Source organism: Oreochromis aureus, linkage group 11 (genome assembly GCF_013358895.1).
Source record: "Oreochromis aureus strain Israel breed Guangdong linkage group 11, ZZ_aureus, whole genome shotgun sequence".
In the NCBI taxonomy this organism is placed as follows: domain Eukaryota; kingdom Metazoa; phylum Chordata; class Actinopteri; order Cichliformes; family Cichlidae; genus Oreochromis; species Oreochromis aureus.
This window is the reverse complement of record NC_052952.1, coordinates 22,205,619-22,230,706: the sequence shown is the minus strand read 5'-3', so window position 1 is coordinate 22,230,706 and position 25,088 is coordinate 22,205,619. Positions and strand designations below refer to the sequence as shown.

At 43.2% G+C, this 25,088-nt stretch overlaps 1 protein-coding gene across 1 annotated transcript; it reads right to left on the bottom strand.

Annotated features, from left to right (window-relative positions):
* Positions 1-6,254: 6,254 nt before the first annotated feature.
* prkcg (protein kinase C, gamma) lies at positions 6,255-24,457 on the bottom strand. Its single transcript, XM_031744358.2, has 17 exons — positions 23,194-24,457; positions 21,958-22,204; positions 18,560-18,591; positions 18,370-18,452; positions 17,329-17,440; positions 16,658-16,786; positions 16,398-16,554; positions 15,961-16,162; positions 15,254-15,451; positions 13,203-13,376; positions 12,841-12,932; positions 12,326-12,388; positions 12,017-12,155; positions 10,160-10,240; positions 9,870-9,977; positions 9,005-9,145; positions 6,255-8,224 (listed from the first exon to the last, which is right to left on the bottom strand). Exons 2-17 carry the CDS (start codon positions 22,197-22,199, stop codon positions 8,063-8,065), a joined length of 2,115 nt encoding a protein of 704 aa, XP_031600218.1. The 5' UTR covers positions 22,200-22,204; positions 23,194-24,457; the 3' UTR covers positions 6,255-8,062.
* Positions 24,458-25,088: the final 631 nt, after the last annotated feature.

The window sequence follows — 25,088 nt, the reverse complement described above, 5'->3', positions numbered from 1 at the left end:
CTGTGTCTGTGTAGCCTCTGCTTAATTTGGAACCTTGTTCAGTGTCATCGGCTTAATAAGTAATGGAGGCATGCGAAACACAGAGAAGGCTGATGCTTATTGTAATTTGTTATACATTATTAGCTATATTGTGAGGTTTATTACAATAATGAAGATGACTTGTCAGCCTGAGAGTTTGAATATTTTCCTTTGATTTGTTTTCACTGCAGTGTTTGCAAAAGTGGAGGACATGAAGCTGATGCTCCTTTCACTTTTCAAAATCTTATACTTGCCCCCCTTTGCTTTTCCTGCTAAAAATCTCTTTAAATCCAGATGAAGGAAGAGAAGAGAGAACAGCTTTCAGTTACTACGATGCACAACATGCCTAACGAGCTTAATGAGCCTAATGAGCAGACGTGAGTGTCTGCCAGACTGTCTTCACCCTGGTTTTTCCCTTACCTTATTAACACAGGTTTTTTGAGCTGCATAGTGTGTGGTGACTCACCTGCTGACACTCCCACTAATTAATCATGGTGTTTGCATTTCTTTACACATTTCCCTATGTATGATCATATAATCTTTAAACATTCTTAACTGGTTTCCTTAGAAAAATGTGTTTCTCTAGCTTTAGACAATTTAATTAGGTCCAACTGTCAACATTTGAAATCACTTAGATGCTGGAGATGTGTCTGTAATGACTTGCATTCATCAGCAGCTGCACACTGTTTTAGTTTGTGGCTTTCACATTCTTGCAGTGTGTGCAGCAATTAAGGTGAAATAAATAAAACCTGACAGTGTAATAGAAGCATTAAATGGGGATTGCAATCTGACATAAGCCACTAAAAACTGCTCTAGTGTCCTGGTGCTTACTAATGAAACATCATTTTTCAGGGCTGTGTTCATCAAAACTGTGGGCTAGAGGTAGAATTAAGTAATCCATCCATCCATCTGTCCTCTTCTGCTTGTCCAATTCAGCGTCGTGGGGATGCCATTGGGGGAGAGGCAGGGTACACCCTGGACAGGTCACAGAAAACCATTTCCACCTATTTATAATCACTAATTAACCCAACCCCACTAACTGCATGCTTTTGAATTGTGGAAGGAAGCCGGAGAACATGCAAACTCCACACAGAAAGGCCCTGGCCCAGATGGTGGATTTTAACCCAGCTGGGAGGCAACAGTGCTAACCATTGCGCTCTAGAATTAAGTAGCCACTTTAAAATATAACCCTTAACTTGAGACCAGAGTTTATTTTCACCACACCAGGGATGGTATTTCACCCTTACACCATCTAATTTTGGTAAACATGTAGCAACTCATCTGTGGAGGTTCTCAGTCATCCAGGTCATGGTAATCTAAGGAGCTTGGAAAGAAAGCAAAAGAACTTATTTAAACAACAACTCAAGCTTCAACCTCTCGTTCTTTCAATAGAGGACGGGAGTGGAATCATCTATGTTCTTCAGCTGATGTAACACGTTGCTTGAAGGTTTGAAAAATGTGCGCTTGAGCCTTTCCTCAGCATATCACTGCTGCTCTGAGCTCTTATTTGAACTCACACTACACTGTTTCACGGTCATTAATAAAAATCTCCACAGTGTCTTGCATCACCCCCTGTAAATCCTGACCCCCTTTTTGTTGCACAGAAACTGCAAATCAATTATTCACACCTATTAAACATACGACAATACATTTGCATAAAATAATGACTTAAAAAAGTAACGCTCAGGGTCGCAAATTAATTTAACAGCGTGGGCCATTTATCGTGCACCTCCGACGGCTGTGACAACAGAAACTTTAATGTCAAATAATGACTAAAACATGAGAACCACTTTATTATTCTGCTCTCTCATTGTATGACAAACCTTTGAGTCTTTGAAAAGTCTGGTTACAAAAAAAAAGCAGTCTACTGGGGAATAAACTCTTAAAGATTAAGCCTGGTCTCGTCTTATCTGGACACCCATTGTGGGAGATGTGACCACTATAGAAGTTCCCTCGGTTTCTATGCAGCAGCGGGGATGAATAGAGTTTCTTTTGTGCGCTAGGCACAATAATGATGTGTAAGAACAGAACTGGGTGATGGTAGAGGGTACACATTAGAGAAATAGTCTAAGAAATGACAAGTTTGGGCATCTGAAAGGCTGAAAGAAGCAGATGAAGTAAGGAGTGCGTTACTAATGGGGCAGACAGAAGTGAGGAACCACAACCACAAAAAGTCCAGTCAGACAAACACATGAAAGATGTAAAGCCACTGAGATTAAAAGGAAAACTTACAAGATACATAAAGGGCAGGATGCAAATTGGCACTGTCATCTGCCACACAAGGGAACAACTGAGGATTTGCATGGGCTTAAGCTGCACATGAGTTTCCTGCTGCCCTGGTCTTAACTTTCCTTCTTTAACCGGGGGGGTCTAAATCACACGGCAGGCCAATTTCAGCTCCTGCTGCCACAGTAACAGTCGACTGGTGCTGAAAAGTTTAAGTTACAGAGTTCAAAGCAGGGTCACCGTGAACTCAAAAACAACTCAGTGAAATGACACAGCATGATTGGAGGGATAGACCGATGAGGTATAAAGATAAGATCAGAGGGCACAGAGGAGTGGGCTCACGAAGAAATAATCACACCTCCCAATATGTTGGAGGACATGCCAGAGTGGTCAGAAACGAGTGTGAATCAAAGTGGAGTTGCAAAATTGCACAAACGAGTGGATTTGCCTGAGTTGCTCTCTTAGGCTTGTTCAGCACCGCGGACAGCACCCTGTTTTCAGACTTGTTCAGCACCACGGACAGCACCCTGTTTTTGAGCACAAAGTCATACAAATGCACTGAAATCCAAGAACAACAACAAAAATACGACCTGCTGGCTCGTAAGAGATTTGGATTAAAAATTAAAAGCACTGATTTATTGTGCCAGAAATCTTCTAAAGGGCTGCTGTGGCTTTTGAAGAAATAAGCACTTAGACTTAAGATTGGGTTTGAGTTTAAAAAAAAGAGCAAAGGAGAAAAAAATCAGTTTCCTGTTAGATTTGTGATAACAATCCCATTTTAGTGCTCTGACACAGCCCCTCAGCTCCTTCATCCTGAAAGTAATGAGCCAATTGAATTGGTTAGATAGGAGCCACAAGGGGGACAAAAGGTTTAATTCACTCCAATCTGTCACAATCTGCAGACTGGCATCACCTCTAAGCCTCTCAGGAAAGAGACACCAAGAAAGAAAGCGGCAGTGATGGAAAAGAGGAGAGGATGTGAAAGAAACAACCCAGCTTAAAAAAAAAAACGAAAGCAAAAGCAGCAGAAAGAAGAGAAGATGGGGACGAACTATGTGTGGAGAGATCTTTTAAACACAGGCACAGAAGGAGCGTATCGAGAAGATATAGGTTAACACGAGAAAAGACCTTGGCCCAAAAAATGGAAGGAGTACTCGACATGGACGCGCACGACGGGAATGCGCGTACCCCGAATTAAAAGGTGTGCACTGGTTGTCAGCCCTGGAGAAATCAATGAAACCACTCATTAGGAAATAAAAGTCTTCACGGGAACTAAACGTGGATACCATGACTCAGTGGAAGGTTTTGCTCGTGGTTTCTGCGCAGACACACTCTGACAATCCACTCGCATCATTTCTTTCTCTTTTTTTCACGGTGCAAAGCAGATAGATAAACACTGCCACTATACTCTCACGTACCCGCAAAAGAACACCCTAGTACAGAGTGAAGCAGTCACACGAGCATCTATGTGGGTTTGTTTAGCCCCCCGCAGCTGTCACACGCACTCACACGCGGAGTTTTGAGATGATAAACACAGAGCAGGGAAGATGTGAGCGTCTCACATTGAATAACCGGAATAGGTAAAATAAATAGAGCTGCTCAACGACTTAGCTGTCAGGTAAGAACATCTTTTGCCCCCCCACCACCTCGCGTGCGCTCTCACTGGAGCACGAGCGGCTATCTTTACGCTAACACGACTTATGAATTTCAGCTCTTTTTCACAGCTGTCACACAGGCACGTACATTTTAAGTCGGGTTAAATAGACGAAACAAAACGGGGAGTCATGATTATAATTACTACGAAAAGACGCATAACTGCAGGTATTCAATGAGAGGGGGAAATACTCACCGTGCCACGAGAGTCGTGCGCACACGTCAGTAAGCCAAGAAACCTCACACCAGGGAGGCTTGCTGGGTTTTGGTCTCTCCTCTCACTCTCTCCTCTCCTTTCTCCCCTTTCCTTGTTACTCTCTCTCTCTCTCTCGCTCTCTCTCTTCCTCTCTCCTCTGTGTGTTTTCCCTTAAGCCCCCTTACCCATCCTCTAAAATTCCTCACTCTCTCTTTCACTCCGTCTGTCCCAGGCACTGCGGTGGATCGGTTCAGGAAGCTACTTTGGCTACCAAAGAGACATACTGTAGCGGGAGCAGGGGGGTAAAAGTGTCGGAGGGAGAGAGAGTGAGAGAGAAAGAGAGAGAGTATATGTGAGTATGTGTGTGTGAGAGAGAGAGGTGGAGTGGAGTGATGTCAAACCGCAATATCGCACTTCACTGTATAAACTGTTGTATAGTAATACTCACTCATCCTTTTTAACATCTATTTTTCTGGTGTTGTCACATTTAAAGAAAATAATTTATGTATTTTTTTTAAAATTTGAATACAGTTTTGCTTTTATGCCTCACTCTGTAAAACTCTTTGAAACTGTCCCAGCAACCTTCACAGAAGCTGCCATAGGCACACAGTTTGTATAAATTACTTGATGTCACATCTTTTAAAATGATTTTAAGGGAATAAATAATGTCCATGTGGTAAACTTGGCAATAATTTCCTCACATGATGAACAGTAATATACAATATTATATATAATTATATAATAAATATAAATTTTCCAGCCAAGAGAAGCTGAATGAAAAAAGTTGAGGACTCGGTAGTGAGTATCTTTTGAAATGGAAAGGGTGAAAAACTCCAAATTTCACACATTTGCTGTGTGGAGTCTTGAAAATAAACACAAACAATAGATTATGTACCCTCAGTATTGCACAGTAGATAACTAATGACTGAACAAGGACTTTCATTCAACTCCACAGTACTGATGAATATCAGAAAAACATGTAGTAACCTCTCCTTCCCTTTCTCCTCCTGTCCCCTCCTTCTTTGTCTCCTGTGGTCTGTGTCCCTTACTCTATTTTTAGCTGGCTGGTGGAGGATTCCTATATTTTTAGCAACGATATCAATAGTCTACAGCACACTCTGACCTCAGGGCACGAGCGAGAACGAGAGTGAGAGATTAAGGGGGGCGAGAATAAGAGACTGAGGCGCGATAGGAGCCACGAAGGATAGAGATAGAAGCAGAGGAGGCAGTGGCGAAGGAGGGGGATGATATCGTGTCAGAGTGACAGTGAATGATGGACTGCACATACAACTCCAACCACTGAACGCTGGTGGTTCAGCTACACCAAGGCTGATGCTGTCAGGGCTGGAGAAAAGATTGTGATGGAAGTTAAGAATCAGCTTTAGATGTAAAAGAAACAGGCTGATGAGGAAAAGTGTCATTACGTGCTTTATTTTCTGTTTGACACTCTTCAGGACTGCACTGCAGATTAGAAACATATTCCAGACTAATTAAGAAGGTTTATCTGTCATTACAAACATAGCTATCTCAGATATATTCAGATTAAAGTCACTTTAATGTAAGCAAGTATGAAGTATGGCTTTTTTAAAATAAAGAAATAAATCAACACAAAGATCAGTAATTTTTTTTTCATTAAAATATGCTTTTATATGATATATTCCACTAAAAATTATAATCCTACATGTCCACTGCCTGAACACCATCAGGATAGAAATTACTATATAAGTGTAAATCAGATCATAATACTGATGTAGAGGCCGGGAGAAGACAAGCTACACATATCAACAGCCAATAACAGGAGTATTTCAAAGCGATACAAGCAACACAATAAATTTGGACAGGTGATTTATGAAGAATGACGTAAAAAGATGCAGTAAAGCATTTACAGTGCAGAACTGACAGAAAAGACAAACAGAGAGGAACAGAGATGAAGGGCAGATAGAGAAGGGAGGGAAGTAGACAGGGAGATGGGAAGTTGATGAGATTTTAATGTGAAGGTCAACTTGTTATAACTCAGATCTCCACAGGGATATTAGTCCCATCATGGTGATGCTGGAGGGGCCGGGGGGTGGGCGGGGTGGATGGGGGCTGCTTCAGAGGAGGAGGGCACCGGAGAGAGATGCCTGAGAGGTGTTTTTGCTGGTTCAACAGCAACAGTAGCCCACTGAACAGAGGGGTCAGCATCTTCTCCGTGCGTGAGTGTGTTCACATGCCAGGGATTGCACTTTTGAGCGTGAGTATGTGTGAAAGTGCGGGGAGGAGGGGGGTGGAGGGAGCGTGACAGGGAGGCAGGCTCGTGGTGAAGACAAAGCGAGAGGCCGTGCGTGTTTGTTTGTCAGCAGCTTCGCACGCCATCACAGAAAGAGACACTTCACTGGTGCTGTTTCATCATTTTTTTCCCATCAACTTTATTTTCTTTTTCTTTTTCCAGCACATAAAAACAAAAACTATCAGATACATGACCTATCAATGATCTATTGCACTATTGATCATCATCTATTGTAATTATCGTACTGAGGGATTGTGTGCAGTGACATCTGACTTCAGCTCAATCGGATCTACAATAACAGGCAAACAGATGTAAAGCAAAACTGTACATGAAAAAAAGAATCAAAGAAATAAATCATATTTATGTGTGAAATGACCAGCTGGTTCATTAGATAAGAGCACGGGGATGAGATTTTTGCACAGTAAGTTTGCAGCCACCTGCTCTGTTCAGATAGGGCTTAATGACAGCACTGCTGTTATTTTTCCATGTATTGAACAGTCCCAGTGAGCCTCACTTTTAATTACTCCTAATCAATACTGTGAGCACATCATTACGCAGCAAAAAGCTTTACGGCATACACCATTAAAATCATAAGTATATGTACCTGCGCAAGCTAACAAGCCTCTCGTCTGGGAAAGACATTAAAAAGAGGCTTTTATTGATAAAACTGTAATGTTTACTTGGAGTAATAGGATATCTGTAGTTGCAGTGCAGATAGGCCATATTCCATAGCGTGCTCAAGAATAAAAAAATAATAATAATGCAGATAAACTGTGAATGTCAAGTGAGGACTCCCTTCCAGTGACATTACACACCACACAGTGTGAGCCTGGGTGGGTGGAGCAGAGCTGTGGTCCACTCTAACTGTCACATTGTGCTAACTGCATTGTTTAAACATCTCAGTGGGTCATCTGAAGTCACCGGTGTGACGTTAAACCGAGAGGTCGAGCCAGGTCAGAGGAGTCTGACTAAACGCTTCCACGGGACGCCTCTCTTATAAAATAAATAAATACCTAAAAGTGGCTACCCGCTCAATTTGCTTCATAGTCAACGTGTCATTTATCCAAAATAGAGAGCACAAAAATAACCAGAGTGAGATACTGTAGGTAGTCAGAAAGACACATTTAAGTGCTGTTGATGCTGAGTACTTGCAATGCTAAGGTGGAATTGGCATCAAAATGGTGAGATGTCCTGCTTTTACATACTGTGTGGTCTGTGTAGCTGCATGAGTGAAACCCCGACTGGTGAAATATAACTGGTAAATTACACGTGCGCACAACATATGACTACTTTACTTAAAGGAAAGGAAAGTAAAGTATCTGCCTTGGATAGTCTAGTACTATAAAAACTATCTGCATGCATAGAGATTACTTTTCTCATGTTCATACTACAGTACCTTTAGATCAAGTTAAGTCTTATAAAAAAAAGTCTAAGATGGCAGTCCATAGTACTGACTATGTTTGCAGTGTTGATACACATTCTGTGACGAGTGAGTTAATAGACATGCATCAAAGAGAGTGCCCGGAAAATCGAGGTGTCTTGGCATTTTCATGTAAACGTCTGAATTTGGTTATGAGAGGTGTAATACTCGCTGCTAGCTCTCAAGTTCAAATTCTCTGCTATAAAACTACAATCGGAAGGATAACAGGATCATCTGGCTAGACTTGGAATGGCTGCTGGAGCAGATTTGGGAGCCGTTTTCAAACAGCGGTGAGCGGTGACGGAGCAAAGTCTGGGTTGATGAAGGAGAAGCCTTCGAAGTCTTCCTGGTTCATGGCTGCGAGTATATCCGGGTCCGAGGGGGTGAGCGCCGTTTGAGCAGCTGTGAAGAACTTGTCAAAGTTCTCACCTTTTTTCCCACCCTGGCGATGAAGAAGAAGAGAAGGCATGTACACACAAGACTGAGATTAGGACACATCTTCATGCATGCATGATATTGCATCCACAATAAACTTTACAAAATCCCCCCCTGAACAAAAATAGTTTATTAAAAGTGTTAAACTATAAAAAGAATCCACCCCCATGTTTTTTCCTCACTGAGACCTCCTTTTATCTCACTACAGAAGCACACAGGAAGAAAGCTGATCACATATCCTCCCCAGCTGCCTAACAGCATATGACAGCCATTCTGCCGAATGATATGAATCTCATTTGGCTAATGGGCCTGGCCTCTAACCCCTGAGCATACTCGGCTCACTCAAGGCACACCTCACAAACGGCCAGCGCACCGGCACTTTGGCAAGTGGCAGGCTAATGATGACATACATTTGCATATGGGAGGAGTAGGCAAGACCCCAAGGTCAGAAGGTCTTGTCTGTTATGACTGAACTGTCTGTTCCTGAGCTCTTAAAGCCCATCTAAGAACCCGAAGAGGTGATAAATGAGAGGAAATAGAGGGGGTGCGAAGGGGAGGGAGGGAGAGACAGAGAGAAGAAGAGGGAATGAAAAGGCCAAGGCAAATGTGGAGGAAACATGCAGGGAAACGAGGGACAATGTGGGAGTCAGAGAAAAAGGAGACAGATGGAAGAAAGTGACAGCTCCAATTCCCTAAAAGTGTCCTCAGAGAGGCAGAGAAGAGAAGAAAGAGAGGAGGAGGAGGAAGAAAGAAGGAACATGTGGTTTATCTGTTTAACTGAACTGACAGTTCTGGGTTTGAAAGGTGGCGGGATTTCCAGTCTCTCCAGACGGTCCCAGTCAATCCAGCGGAAGAACGGATGCTCCCTGATCTCCCTCTCTGCATCTTCTCCTCCACCCAGGCGCTTGGCCGGGTGCTTTGTCAGGAGCTGAGTCAAGAGAGGAGGAAATGAGGGGAGAAATGTGAGAAAAAGCGTCTAGGCTGGGATAATAATGTGATACGATAAATGACTTCTGTTTATGATCTGCCTCGGTTAGAGCAGTCGGTGTGCACGATAAGCTTTGCTTTATTTTGGAATCACGTACTGTAATCCAATTCCTTTGTTGTCTTGCCAACGAATGCATTTTTATTGCGCTATCACTTTGAAAAACCTTGAAATTTTTGGGGAATTATGCTTGTTTGCTTTTTGCAGAGAGACGAAGATCATTAAGATTCTGCTGTCTGTACACCAATTATGAAGCTACAGCCAGCAGCCACTTAGCTTTGCATAAACAACCGGAAACAATGAAAAAAAAAACAGTTATTACTCACTATTTGTGAGTAATAAAACTCAACTGCCCAAAACGTGAATAAAAACACTGTAGTGTAAAAATAAAAAGTTTTGCGCTGAAGAGTAAAGTTGGTTGCCTCCAGCCTGAAATCTGACAGACAGCTGTAAAAGTGGTGTCAGTCCAGCTCTTTGTAAAAAAGCAAATTAACATAGTTCCTAAAATGCTGAACTATTCCTTTAGGCGACCGAATACAATCTTTCTTTCTTTTTTTTTACGTGCACGAGTAAAGAGTTATTTCATTTCCTGATTCACAGTACATGAACTTTTATCTTAATTGCCCGTGCGTTAAAAGTTAATATGAGAAACGAGGATTGAACTTACTCCCTTGCAGATAGCTACAGCCTCCCGAGAGAGACTTTTTGGGTATGAGACGCTCTGCTCCATGATGGACTGAAACAGCTCCTCCTCGTCAATGCCATCAAATGGCGGCTTAAAGGAAAAGAGAGTGAGGGAGAGAGCGGAAGAGTTTAAGCACAGACCTGTGGGCAAATTGATAACGAATATAATGAAATTAAAGTTCTTTGAAAGTCTTTTGAAGTGATTACAAAGGACGAGTACTGGGGGCTTAAAGTGTCTGTGCACGCTATTGTTAGGATTAAGCTGAGTGTTACCTGTCCTGCCAGCATTTCATACAGCAGCACTCCATAAGACCACCAGTCCACTGCTTTATTATAGGGCTGATAGGCCACAATCTGGAGGGAAAAGCATGGAGAATGTATGAGAAGATATAAATGGGGAAGAATGGCAATGCAGCGATAGGAAGAGTGAGGCAGCTGGCTGCTTGGATGATATGCAGCTACAAGAAACAGCAGGGGTGAAAAACAGAGAGAAGCGAAAGGATAAAGTGCGGCGTAAGGGAGGGTTCATGTGTGAATGAGCTCAGAAATAATCAACACACGGATTTGGATTTGCACTTGTGTTCAACAAGCTTGTGTGTTTGTTTGTTTGTTTCCCCGATACGTGTGTGCGTATGTGTGTGTGTGGGTGCCAGGAGGGGGAGGTGGTGGTGTGCTGTGCAGAGGGGCACGAGGGAACAATCCCCAGCCTCTGGGGAAATATATTGCAACTCTTCCAAAATGGCAGACACAGGAGAATCAATGGGTGTTTACATAAGAGAGTCAATACCCAGGGGTTCCACAGCAAGGTTTACAATATCAAAGACGCACACAACAGTCGCATTCCCCCCCCCCGTATCACTCAGCTACGAGTCCACCGACCGAGATGCGCCTTCATGCCTTCTCTGAAGTAAATTGTTTAAGATCACTTCACGCGGTAAGGCGCACATACGCATTTCCAACAATTTGTAAGGTAAACATTATACAGGCAGACAGTTATGGTTTGCATATCAAAAGAATGTCAAGCAAAACCACCTTCACTTTTTCATTATTTCACTACGGCTGATATTTGCACTGACATTAGTGACATCCCTTTTAGTCTTTTGGTGCTTCATCTCATTATGTTCACACAATTTCAGCTCTGTCTTCAACCACAGACAGTGGCGCACATGAAGACTGAAACAGGATTTCTTTGTTACAAATTTATACTGACCGATGAAACTGATTTTTCTACTTAAAAAAAAAATACAGATAATAGCCGAGCAAGGCTGTGAGCTTTTTGCCACCCTTTTCCTATCATTCACAAAAATAAACTGCTGACTTGAAGTAATGTGATTACATGTAAATTCTCCATGTAATTTTATTACATAGGTACAATGTGGAACATTAACTTTTATGGAATCTGGTCAAAAGAAATGTATTTTATTGGTATACGCTCATTTTATACCAAGGATATTTTCCTTAATTATTCATTACTTGACTAACCTTTCATGTTTCATGTTTATGAGGGCAAAGAATAATTTTTTAAGTGCTCCACCGCAGCTCAACACAAACACTTCTTTGTTTGCTTCCGTCAACTCATTAACCATAACTTTAAATAAAAACCTACTTAATTTTACAAATGGAGACTGCTGAAACCCCATAATAATATGAAATAAACCCCACTACATTTTCTGGAAATGTACTAAAAAGTAAAGTTGGCAAACTGTATAAATGCCGGGTATGAGCAAGGGCAAGCTATCCATTGTAGTGGTTTGTTTAACTATTTTTAAATAAAGACTTTACATGCAAGTTAAGCCTGTCAGCGGCTGTGAGAAAGCGGCGCTATGCTCGTAAAACAATGTCTCTGAAGGACAGTAGTGACTTCTATGCAACACTCTCACAGTACAATCACACACCACTGCTAACTGAATCATGTGAAGTTAATTATTCAAAAACTGCTGACAAGGTCAGAGAGGACAGAGGAGACGAGGGGGAGCTGCAGCGAAGCAACTCGGCGTCTCGCGGCGATGCAGAACAGGTCAAGCAATCTAAGAGGGGTGAAATGAGGGAAAATGAGGGAAAATAAGGAACAAATGAGGGAAATATCAGGAGTGACTGTGGACCATGGCGTGAGGGCAGCGGTCACGGTACCTCAGGGGCGATGTAGTCAGGAGTGCCGCAGAAAGTACGTGTGGTGTCGCCCTCGAACATGCCCTCCCTGCACATCCCAAAGTCTGCTATCTTTATGTGGCCCTCGCTGTCGAGCAGCACATTATCCAGCTTTAGATCCCTGAGAGGGGAGAAACGCCACACAGGTATGAATCATTTTGATAGATACCATCTTTATAACAGTCATTAGCTACAAGAGACATGATAAATCTGTGTCGTGTCTGTGCCGAAAGCAGACTGAAGTGAACACGGGCAAACCAGGCCACGTTATGAAGCAGCCCACTTCTTTACCTGTAGATGATGCCTTTGCTGTGGAGGAAGAAGAGGCCGACTGCTATCTCTGCTGCATAAAACCTGGAGGGAGAGAGGAGGAGGAGAAGGAGGGACAGAGAATCAGCTAATTCAAAAGAGGATGATGACAAGAGGTTAGGAGAGAGGGAATGGCGCTGGAGAGGGTGATGAAAGGGAGAAGCAACCAAAGAGATGAAAGGCAGGAAAATGAAGAAAGAGAGATGGAAATGAGCAACAGGGCAAAAATTAGTTTTAGATGATTGATCAAAGATTATTGATTAGAAGAACAGCCAGGGGGAGGGAAAATGTAGATGATACGATAAGATTAGTGGGAGGAGAAAGTCGGGGAAGAGAAAAGGGCTGGCACTTGAGTTGATGACTTTTTATGAGTCACCAGGTATAATGAACAAAGCTAAGAGACGAGTGTGTATGTAAGAGAGCACAGAATAAAAAGGCAGGAAATGAGACTTTGTGTAGATAAGGACGGTGATTAAAGGAGCTTTTTGACTACATACGCTGCGTGAGGCTCTTTGAACTTCCCAACTATCTGAATGTGAAACATCAGGTCTCCTCCGTTGACATATTCCATCACGTAATACAGTCGGTCCTGCAGAAGCAAAAACACACACACACGTGCAAGCTCCTCATGCATAATCACCTCTTGTCCAAATTAAAAAGCAATCTGTTAAAACACCTCCTTCAGGACCGAGGACCTTGTTAAAGAAAGCAAGCTAATTATTTCATTTATTAATCGGAATTCGCCCAACCTGGACCGAAGCAACTCCTGGGAGGACGATGCAGCCAAAATGTCAGGCAGCTTTATGGCCAATTTAATGAAATTTAGACAGTTCATTTGGGAACCCAGATACCCACACACCTCAGTCTGGAAGGCGCAGTAGAGGGACGTGAGGAAGTGAGGACGAGAAGGGAGTGCCAGAACCCTCCTCTCTACTAGAGCGCTCTCCGTGTCCTCGTCCTGGAAGAGAACGTCTTTCTTCAGCACTTTTATGGCAAACAGACGCTCGCTGCCTCGCTCCTCTGCCAGCAGCACCTGTGCAGGAGCGGGAAGAGAAGAGAAAGTTTCTGAAGCAACAAGGAGACAAGCGTGAATCCCAAAAGTCTGTAAAGCAGCTACCGTATGTCTTCAAAACCCATAAATAAAGAAAATGTTTACAGAAAACACAGGACTGACTTTCTGGTTTAAATGTTAGAGAGTTGAGAAAACACAATTTCCCCTAAATTCCAAAGTCACCTTTGAACATTTCTGAATGGATAACCCAGCAACAGCAAACCAGGAGCAGCTTAAAAAAAAATTATTATAGCTTTGACAGAAAAGTGCTCCCAGACTCAAAAAAAATCCCCAATGCAACTCTTCTCGCTCCAAAGACAGCCATGCGTGTGATGTGCTGTACTGCAGTCAGGTCTGAGTGTTTTTTAGGTTATTGTGTTAGCAGTGATGAGGTGCACTGGTTGCAGGAGAAAACTAGTTCCACTGTTTAAATAAACCAGTGCGCTCCAGTGTTCGAGCGCCCGTGTAAAATGAATAAAAGGCATATATAGTGCAAGAGGAAAAGAAAAAGTTATAACTACAGAATGGATAACAGCAAGTTTGGTAATGTACATGTATGATGAAATAACTCAATGTAAAGTTTAATTAAAGTTGAAACAGGCCTGAGGGTTTCAAGACATTAATGTCTCGAGTGGACAGGAAAAGCCCCAAAAGCTTGCTCTCGTGTTTTAATCAGACATTAAAAACACATTTTCTCACCCCTATTAAACTGGCTGCTCGTGGGTAGCTTTGAGTGCTAATGATGCTATAATTTTCCACAATGAGTGCCACGTGATCCAGGTTTCACTGAGATAAATACAGTCAATAAATATGGAAAACGCTGACAACAACACTGTTAGAAATGATCAGCCCTCAGTGCTGAGCTGTAATAGAGGCGAGTGGAAATTAAGGATCTCATTTTACTTTCAAATGGAGGTGAATAGCACTGAAAATTACACCGTTTTTTAAAAAAATATATAAAACTGTGCGACTACGCTAAGATGACTCCCTGTGTGTGTGTGTGTGTGCAGTGCTATTGATGAACTGCCAGTCAGCAGGAGAAATCCTACCATCTGTGATCGTGTCTCCTGCTCTGCCTCGTGGTTTTAAACCAACTCACATAAAAATAGGACTCCTCACCCTGCAGAATATTACAAATCTTAGTAGCACGTACTTTTTCTATTTGCCGCTCTTGTTATCCCATTTCCTTTTTGGTCATTTTGTCACTTTCTGCAGCACAGTAATCCTTCTCTCTTCCCTCTATCTCTGTCTGTCTCCTTCTCACTTTCCCTCACTCAGCAGCCCCGGGGTCTGTCTCTCCTTTCTTGGGTCGTTTTTTTTTCTCTCTTCTCACGTCTTACGTAAGTCGAGTCTATTTCTCCTGTCCTCTGTAGACTCTCCTCTGACAGTTATGAAACGGCACAGGGGGATTTCAGAAGAGGAAGAAGGACTCAAAACTCCTCTCTCTTCATTATGTCTCATCTACTGGGGAATTAAAGAGAAAATGGAGAGCAAAGGCTCCCTTGAAATGAACACCTCCAGGATGACTGCCTGTGCGGCATGTGGGAAGCTCACGACTGCTGACAACACAAAAGAAGCAAAGGGTTAAATGAATCATTTGGCAGCAGAAGTAGAGACAGTGAGTATGTTCGTAAGAAAGGGTCATTTATTATTTTTTCAAAGATATTCAGGTTTCCTGTGCCTGGGAGCTGCTGCATGAAATGCCACTTGAAGGTCAAGTCCATCGATAGAAGAAATGATTTAAAGCCAGGAATAATCTTTGTTGTTTCCAGCATGAATGGCCTCTTTGATATCATTCACAGTGGCTGGATAAGAGGTGATGATTGTGTGTACAAAAGAAAAGATGGCATTTCGTTTACCTTGCCAAAGCTGCCTTTTCCAAGAACCATGAGGAAGTTGAAATCGTGGATGCCCATTTTAACTTTGCCAGGGCCCGGAGTGTGGCCAGGGGGACAGGAGGGGACGAGGGTCGGGGACAGGGCCACGGGAAATGGTTCAGACAGCGGGGAAGGCATCGCTTGAGGCAAAGAAGGTGTAGTAGCATCTGGCTGAGGCTCCTGGAGAAACAAAATGGGATGTTCGAGAGATAAATGACACACACACAGATCCATAAAACAGGAACCCAAGACAAACCAAACTCCCTCCTACCCCCCAGTTTTGGACTGCAGTCAGGCAGCACAATTCTGCACCCTGGTGGATGCAGAGTGCAACGGAGAAGAAAGGGCACTCAGTATAATTTATTATCTAATTATTTAGCAATAACACCGGCATTAATCTTCCAAGTTTTTTTTCTTCCTTAGATAGAACTGTAGGAAACGGGATAGTTCAGCAGGACAGACGCTGACCCAGTATGAGCTGTGGCAGCTGCTGTTTGTTAGATGTAGGTAATTATAAGCTGATAAAAGCTATGCCAAGGTCTAAGGATGAATGGTCAAAGGCATGGCGCAAAATAAAGGGTTGCTCCACTTCCTGGTGAATACAGGTATAAATATCCCGTCACTTGCTTTTTGTTCACCTTGAGCCCATCTGATGGCTTTATGTCCATATAAAGCAGCCTGCTGCCTACCTGCAGGTCCGGGTCTGGCACAGGAATGTTGTAGTACTCTCCCTCATCTTGGGCCAGCAGTTTGAACCAACCACTGATTGGACGCCTGAAGATCTCACTCACGCCAAACGACAGCGCTCCCATGAAATCGTTCCTAGACGTCCGGTCCCAGTCCCATACCTCCACAGACAGACGCCTGTCCCACTGGTGACCACGCACGGAGCTGAGGAGTCAAACACACACTTGTGACAATTTGATACATGATGAAACACAAAGCATAGCACGAAATCATCCCTTTTCACTGTGACCTTTTCTGAAATGTCTTATTTCACCTGGATATCAAAGATGCACCTATAAGAAAGTAAAGGTTAACGCCACTGAGTAATCCGATTTTACATATAGCAACTTTTGTGGCAGAACCCTGTAAATTTTCCACCCTAAAGTTTGCAAGGACTCACAAGGTGAAGCTCTCATTCCAGACGGGATTGAGTGTTGAGCGGATGGTCTTAGTCTTCTGTTTGCTGTGGCTCTTTGGGTCTGGAATCAATTTCAGTTTAACATACGGGTCTGACAAGCCATTTGGGTCCATGGGCATCAAGTTACGAGCCTCCCGCACTGAAACAGCAGTGAAACAATAAAAGGAAAGAAGAGAAACCTTACATTTCCTGCAGAGGCCTGCTTTTTGTTTAAATTGGTTGAACCCAGCGGGTCCTCCCACCTGTGACATAGACGTCCTCCTTTTCTCCTCTGATGGTCAGATGGATTCTCCCTCTCTTCTCTGTGTGATCCTGGCCACACAAACTGGGGACGCTGGTCTCGCATCGCCGATGGACGTTCATGTCACAACCTCACCACACAAAGATGCACAAAAGAGTGTGAACACAGACATGCGCTGGATACGTGCGGAGTAATTAGCTGTAATCAGTCTAAATCCACTAGCGCGCTAGCTTTATTAAGCATAACAATTAAAAAGATGAGATGAGGAATAGTGGTTGTGGGCCTCACTAGCATAGCTCTTTCAAAAGACAAGAATATTTATGTGAGCAAGTTCAGAAATGCCAAGTTCTGAAATTATTGGTTGGTATGTGCCAGACTTTCTTCACGGGGTATAGCAGCCTCCTGGAGTCTCCACTGGTTTCCAAACTCTTCATCTAATTCTCAGGAAGAAAGTGAACAAGCACTTTTTCCAAAGTGACTAACTATTCCTTTATCTTAGCCAAAAAAAAAGAAAAGAAAAAAAGAATAATGATAATAATAGCTGGAACACTCTTCTCCAGATGTGAGTTTCAGCAATGTGCATATGTGAAGTGATATTCATCTGAGCATAATAGCTAATAAAGGCACGAAGCACGTAGATTTATGTATGTCATAGAGTGGAGTGAAACTCACTGGTACATTTCATGCCCTGGTGTATGAGGCCATACAGCAACGAGCCACAGTGGTCACAAAATGTAGGGCTGGAGTACGTGTGGACCTTAAATGTGTGTCGACTCTTCAGGTCCTGAAATAAAACAGAAAAACAATCTGCACTGAGAACTCCGTCTCTCTCGCACACACATACATACGATGACCGTGGAAGAGGCTGTGAACACACACACACACACACACACACACACACACACACACACACACACACACACGTGCAGAGCGTGATTAGCGGAGAGAAGATGAGTGGGGCATTCGTGGACAAGCCAATTAGATCTTTCCACTCGGAGAGGACACACAGTGTGTCTGCAAGGCTGCGTGTGTGTTAGCGTGTATATACTGTGCACAGAGGGATGAATCATTTTTATCTCTCTTCAGCTCATCAGACCACCCCACCGCCACGCTTCATACACCACCTTCTCCCAAACTGTTTTCCCTCCCTTGTCGCACTGAGTCGCTATTTAAAAACACTATCACCCTGTTTCTTCTCTTTCCCTCTGTGTGTTCTTTCACTGTCTCATCCATTTTCAATCTCACACACACGCACACACACACACACACACACACACACACACAGTTACACACATTTTCTCATTGACCTCAATTCTCAGGCAGTTTATTTAGCTGGTAGAATAAAATTGTGAGTGAAAGACAAATCTCCCTGAAATCCTCAAAATGCCACACAGAAGAAGACTGAGCAGTCTGTGGCTCTCGCTCTCTTTCTCCCCCCTCTAATTCTCACTCTTATCAGTCCATCCTGCCGTCCCCCTTTGTCTCCCCCACACCCTATCTCCCAGTCCCAGCATTTCAGATGCCTTGTAGGATTGCATGACATGAGTGCAAACGTCATGGATGGGAACAGGCTGCGTGATGCGAAAGATGCATGGACTGATGGCTGACTCACGCACACGTGCTACTGTCATCAAAGGATGTTGAAAAATGATGATGACGATGCAAATCTTCACAAAAACTCAAAATAAGAAGGGAAAAGACACATCTGCTCACATCTGGTCTGGGGGCGGTCACAGAGCCGGGGCACGTGAAGGTCACAAACTCGTGACATCTTTTGTGGACCACGAAACTGCAAACTAGAGAAAGCAAACATCTCAGAATTAATCTGTTTTGCAGGACAAAAAATACATCAGAGAAGATTAAACACTGCTAGGAAAGGCAATAACGCTAGGTTTATCTCTACCTTGACATTGGAATCCCTGTTTCCCAATGCCCCTGTGTGAAAAAGACACATGGATTAAGATACAAAAACAATTTTCTGCAGTCCTCCTTAAGGTGAAATATTTAGCTTTGGAGAATGAAATATTGCTATTGCATTACTCTGCGGTGTATAAAGACAGGAATGCAGACTCTAGTAGAGAACAAACTGTCTCATAAAAAGACAAAAAACACCAACAACTTGATACACTAAGTCATTATGTGTGAAGTTTGAGTGCTTTTCCTTTCAAAGCCTCACCGCTGACCTGGTCAAACACCAATACAATCCTTCTGCAATGTTGGCTAGCTTCCATGGTCTCCTTAAAGCTTTAATTGAATAATTAAGTCATTGATTGACTAAACAGTCCACTCAGCAGCTTGCCTGTTGTGGATCAAGTTTTCATTAGAAAGCTTAGAAAGGCAGGCAAACGAGAGACCTCGACAGCTCCTCTACAGTCATACCGGAGAGGCTCAGGGGTTCATAGGAAACTGACCATAATCACTGATCTACAATCAGTTCACCATCTGGCCTAGTAATAATTAAAGAAAGGGTTGCTAAGGGTAATCTGATCCTTGATCGGCATTCAACAGAAGTCCGTGTCTGCAGCACCAAACATATCCGACCAGTTCTGCTTTTTGACCAGCAGAGAGCATTAGAGAACCAGATATGATGAGGATTCACAGAGCTGCTTTCTGGCCAGATATCACAGAGAATTTAATGTAGGGGATAACTGCATTTTGAATTAATGATGTGAAAATAGAACAAACACATAACCAAATGAATTATGGCTAAATTCCATTTTGCTGCTGCAGATAAAGAATCTGTGACTCTCTTTGGCGGTAATTAGCACTGTCCCCTCACAACGAGCAGGTCCTGGATTCGAATCCATCAGCCGGCTGGGGCCTTTCTGGGTGGAGTTTGCATGTTCTCCCCGTGCTCGCATGGGTTCCCTTTGGGTACTCTGGCACAGTCCAAAGACATGCTTGTTAGGTGTTAACTGGTAATTCTAAATTGGCCATAGGTGTGACTGTGAGCGTGAATGGTTGTCTGCCTCTCTGTGTGAGCCCGGCAATAGATTGGCGAGCTGTCCAGGGTGTAACCCCCCAACTCCCGCCCTATGACAGCTTGGATAGGCTCCAGCCCAACTGCAATCCCTTATTGGATAACTAGATGGATGGATGCTGCAGTTGGTGGCACAGCGGTGCAGTGGTTAGCACTGTTATCTCACAGCAAGAAGTGCCCGAGATTGAACCCGATGACTGGCTGGGGCCTTTCTGTGAGGATGCATGTGCCTGTGTGGATTCTTTCCAAGTTTGCTGGCTTCCTCCCACAGCCCAAAGACATGCATGTTAGGTTAACCGGTGATTCTAATTTGGCTCCAGATGCTAATGTGAGCATGAAATTGTGTGTCCTGGTGTTAGCTCTGTGACACACTGGAGACTTGTCTCTACCTTGACAATACGGATGCTTTAATTTCAGACCATTCTAACGTGGCTCACTATTATGGCTTATTGAGACACTTGATGGTGAAGTTATGACCAGCAAATCTGATCTCCATCTATGCCAAATCACAATTAGCTGCTGTTGGATTTGTCTTCAGCCTCCTAGCATCCACCAGGTGTTCTGGTTAGGATAAGGATTAGGTTAGCATCCAGTCTATTTATAGGCGGGTTTTTTTTTTTTGGCCCATTTGGCACACATAAGTGGAAAAGCTTGTAAAAGATTAACATTTTTTTTTTTTTTTTTAAAGGACCAAAATGACACTATATATGCAATGTTTCTTTAAATAATCCACATGTTTAGTATATACCATCTGACCCTAACAGTAAGCAGGTGACCAGCAGCTTGGTAGATGTTAAAAGGTTTAAGTATCATAACAAACATTAAAAAAAAAAAAAAAAGCTATGATCCTTGTTAGTATGCTAAGACTGGTCTGTGACACGAAGCAATTTCACTTTTTTAATATTTTCAGATAGTTTAGCTCAGTTATTACCCAAAGGAGCCAAACCAGGTACAACCCACTCCTCTTTAAGACCTTGACTTAATAAACAAGATATTTACATTTACAAATTAGAACAATCTTGCCTTAGTCTTTAATTAATCTAACAATCTCCCCGGGGCCTCTAACACCGTGATTGAAAGCGTCTGCTCTGACATCTTGTGCAAAATAAGAGAGTTTTCAACCTCATCTAAGAGCTGCTACCACTGCCAAGACAGCAGCCAGTTGGAGAAATGTCCTGAAAGATACCCAGAGGCTGCTGGCACGTACAGCGCCCTGCATCCAACATACACTCCCACCATATGTTCAAACACACAGCCACTTACACCCACAACGATAAACACAGACTACTGCGTCTTCAGTGGTCGCGCTCACAGGGTGTCGTCTGTTCATAAATAAGTCAAATCTCATTCTAAATTAATGTATACACGCATGAATGTCATAAATGATGATAAGCACTGGTATGTTACTTTACTATTAGGGTTTTTTTAAAAGGTAATGTTATACTTTCAGTTATTAAAGTCACCTGTAAATACCTATATGTACTTCTAGATACTTAAAACCTTAAATTTTTACTTACACCAAATCCCAGTTTGGGATTTAGGTGTTTCTGAGATTAATGTCAGAGTTTTTCTAACATTAATCTCAAATCTCTAAATGCAGAGTCCAGCACCATCTGGAGCAATTACAGCAGATATTAAACATGGTAAAACTCTATCAGTGCCAAACCAGCTGCATTATAGAATTTTTACTGCTTTTTACTGCTAATTTCACTGCTTGGTTTAGTTTACTCGTTAAAAAGCATACTACTCAGTCTGTGAAAACAATCGTGTGATGTGTTTTGTCTCTCAGGAGGAGACTGCAGAAGTCTGAAACATTAACCCTTTTGAAGTCTGAGTCTGACTTTCTACTCCTGCATTATTATTGTGGATATCTCAGATTCTTCGGTCCATCTCTTATGAGTCCTTCAGATTTATGAAACTAAACAGAGTACACCTTTAAAAAAATAAAGTTAAAAAATAATTACTTCACTGTTGGTGCCTGTCTGTTTTAATGCAGTCAGGCCAAAGTTCATATCCTAATTAAGTTTTTGTTTGTGTGTGTGTTTTCAGTATATATATCAATGCATCTGCGTGTGTGAGTTCGTAAAGTAACGCCTGGATTATGTGGGCGGCAGTGTGGAGGTGAGGTTATGTGATCAGAGCAGGTCAGTGTGGGCAGTTTCTCCAGCAGGCAGCTGGAAAGGGTGAAAGAAAGAGAAAAGAAAAAAAAAGCAGTGAAAGTCAGCACTACGTGGAGTGGTGGGACGCCTGAGGAGGTGGTGTTTGAACAGTTGGGGTGGTTTCTGTGTAGCTGTGTGTGAGTCTGTGCGTGCGTGTGTTACCATATGAAGTCGGTGCAGTGACTGCAGAAGGTGGGCTGTTTGAAGAAGCGTGCTGTAAACTGGTGGTCTTTCACCTCGACAATCCTTTTGTGTTTGAGCGCTCCCTTCCTCTGAAACACGGGCACCCTGGGTGGAGGGGAGAGAGGCGAGGGCAGAGGGGAGGCACCGGGGGAGGTTGCAGATGTAGGGGAGGCCAGTGTCAGTGGGGAGAGCGAGGGGGACGGGGAGACTGGAGTAGACATGATGCCTGGAGGATGCGGTGAAAAGATGAAAAGGTAAGGGGGATTGGATGATGAGTGTCAGTAACGAAGGCTTTGCTTTGAGCAGAAGACCTTGAACAGAACAGAGGAGAGGGCGGAGAGGAGGAAGCAAGGACAAGGAGGAGGAGCGGGAGGAGGACGATGGATGAAAAGTGTAATGGGTCAGAAGTTGTATTAATGGCACATGGGATGTAGGGTAGGGAGCGGTGAAAGAGTGACGTGATGAGGAGAAAGATCGAGAAGGGATGAATGGGCCGGAAGTGCGAGAAAGAGGGAGCACAGGGAAAGTGGCAGGTAGAGATTGAAAGAGAAAGAAGAGATATAATGAAGGAGATAGGGAGGTTAATTCACATACTGAGACAGGAGTCTCTTAAGAGACGCTAAACGATTAGTGCAACTCGCTGTGTCCCACATACTCCCTGCCCATGCTACCCATACATATCCATCTCCCTCGCAGCTATGACTACCCCCCTTCCCTTCCTACCCCCTGGTCGTTATGTCAACTGTACTTCTGTTGCCATGTCAACAACACCCCCACCAGCTGCTCCAATATTAGAGCCTGGTTTCTCCTCATCTTCCTGCCTGCCTTTTTTAGCAATTAGTCCCATTTCTGAAGAAAAGTTTGGACCAGAATAATATGTACATGTCTATAGGGAATGAGATGCGCTGGAAAAAGTGCAAAACGGCAATATTAGCTGGAGAGATTGTGGTGCAAGAGTTGCACGCTACTAAATGATAAATGAAACACCAACAGAGATTTAATGAATAAATAAATAAGCCCACAGCGAAAACCCATACCATAAAAGAAATGTGATGAAATGTTTGTGTCTCAGCAAAGAAGCAGGAGCAAATCAATCAAAGGCGTGAAAGTGGACGGTAGGAAAAATGGCACAGGGCTCAGTAATGAGTAGAATAATGACAAGAAGAAATAAATGTTGTACAGACTCACACGGAAAAGATAATAAAGACTTAATACCTGAATTTGGGACAATTTTGGAGGAAAGTTTTGAGCTGAAGAGGTCTTTCTCCTCGTGTTCTCCTCCTCCTCTCTGTCTGGCTCACTTCAAATGAAAGGCTAAGGTGTCACACCTGTAGCTGGTCACCTCAGGAAAAAGAGAACAGGGGGAAGAAAAAGCAGTGGCTAGCAGAGGAAAAACAGCCCAAAAAAAAGAAAAAAAAATGAAAAGAAAAACGTAAAAATGAAAAATGGGTAAGCAACAAGCGTTTTGAGAGACTCAAGCTTTCTAGGAACCAAATATAGAGAAGTGAAGTGATATATATCCGTTAACCCAGAGGCAGGGTGAGGAGGAGGACGAGATAGAGAGGTGGTATTCTCTTTCCAAGATTGATTCTGTTTTTACTAGGAGGAGGACGAGAGAAAGAGAAAAGGAGAGAGAAAGAGAGAGAGAGTGAGAGAGGAAGAAAAACAGAAATATGGAGGGAGAGAGAGAGAGAGAGAGAGGAGAAAGATTGAGGGGAATAGGCGGCGATTCATTTTGAAATCTGGGTTACTTCTCTCAGGAGAGGGTGAGGGAGGTAGAGGAAGGAGGACGGATGAGACAGAACATGCCATTTTAGCACCACAAATACAGTATGGACAAGCAAGTGCCAACTGTCTCTCACTTCCTCTTGTGCCAGATGGAGAGAGAGGATTCAGTCTGGAAGAAAAACGCAGAGCTTCGGAGACAGGGAGTCTGAGAAATGGCTGAGCGTAGCTAAAAGTGGAAACAAACTCAAGTTTGCTGCCGATCCAGCTGACTGAAGGATCAACAGGCCTGCAAAACAAACAACCCTGTTAGTCCATGCTGCTACGGCTCAGTTTCGGGCTTTTCACAGCATTTCAGCGTTCTGAGATCAGGAGTAGAGTGGTGATATAGTAACACTGCTCCGCTCTGCACTGAAACCAGGTCAGCTAAGCCTGATGGGAAGAGTAGTCTCCATGAGTGTGGGACTTTTTGTCTATCGCCTCCACAGTTTGTGGGCAATCAAAGGACAGGCAGATAGTGAGACACAGATGGCCCATAAAAACACAAAGCCTTACAGTCCAAACTACAACACCAGATGCAACCTATTGCTGCATACACAGCCGAACAGTAGCTTCTTACCTTTTCTATAGGGACACATATTTATTGAGACCCGATAAGAGTCCAAAGAACTAAACGCTTCCAGATTTGTAGTAGAAGCATCCATCCATTTTCTTCCGCTTATCCAATTTAGGGTTGCAGTTGGGCTGGAACCTATCCCAGATGTCATAAGGAAAAAGGAGTGTTTGCCCTGTGCCAAACGGTAGACGGGCTAACACATAGAGACAGACAACCATTCACACTCACATTCAATCAAGATTTGAACCCAGGACCTTCTTGCTAGGCTGATCACTGCACCACACACGCTCCCACCCCTCCAAGAGCTTCATATACAAATGATAAATGTTTCTTGATAATGAATAAACAACCTAGGCCAGCAATCATTATGGACTGGCGGTGGCTGCTATGGGCCTGGTAGATCCCCTGATACCTTTGAGAGAACTTTACAACCTCAAAAAGAAGGGGAACAAATTTATAGACAAATGACCAGAAGGGGTGATTTGTCTATACCACAGCCCAGAAGGGCCAGGGTGTGCTCCAGCGCATCAAATTCAGATAAATGGTCTCTACTTATAAAAGTAAGACTAGAATATAAGATATTTGCAAATGTGCCTTTTCACTTTCTTGCCAGATGAGAACAATGACATCTCATGTCCATTTAGTAAATATGGAGCTGGAACAAACACTTGGTTAGCTTTCCAAAAAGACATAAAACAGTGGGTAACCACCAGCCATGCTCAGACAGTGGGAGGAGGGCAGAGTAACCAGAGAGAACCCACACAAAGTC

Excerpts from the sequence above, each read along its gene's own strand:
- prkcg (XM_031744358.2), bottom strand. The coding sequence starts at position 22,199 with ATGTCTACTCCAGTCTCCCCGTCCCCCTCGCTCTCCCCACTGACACTG. Across the intron at positions 16,555-16,657 it reads GGAGGACGTCTATGTCACAG|TGCGGGAGGCTCGTAACTTG; the intron begins GTGGGAGGACCC and ends CTGCTGTTTCAG. Across the intron at positions 13,377-15,253 it reads GAAAAGGCAGCTTTGGCAAG|GTGCTGCTGGCAGAGGAGCG; the intron begins GTAAACGAAATG and ends GCTCCTGCACAG.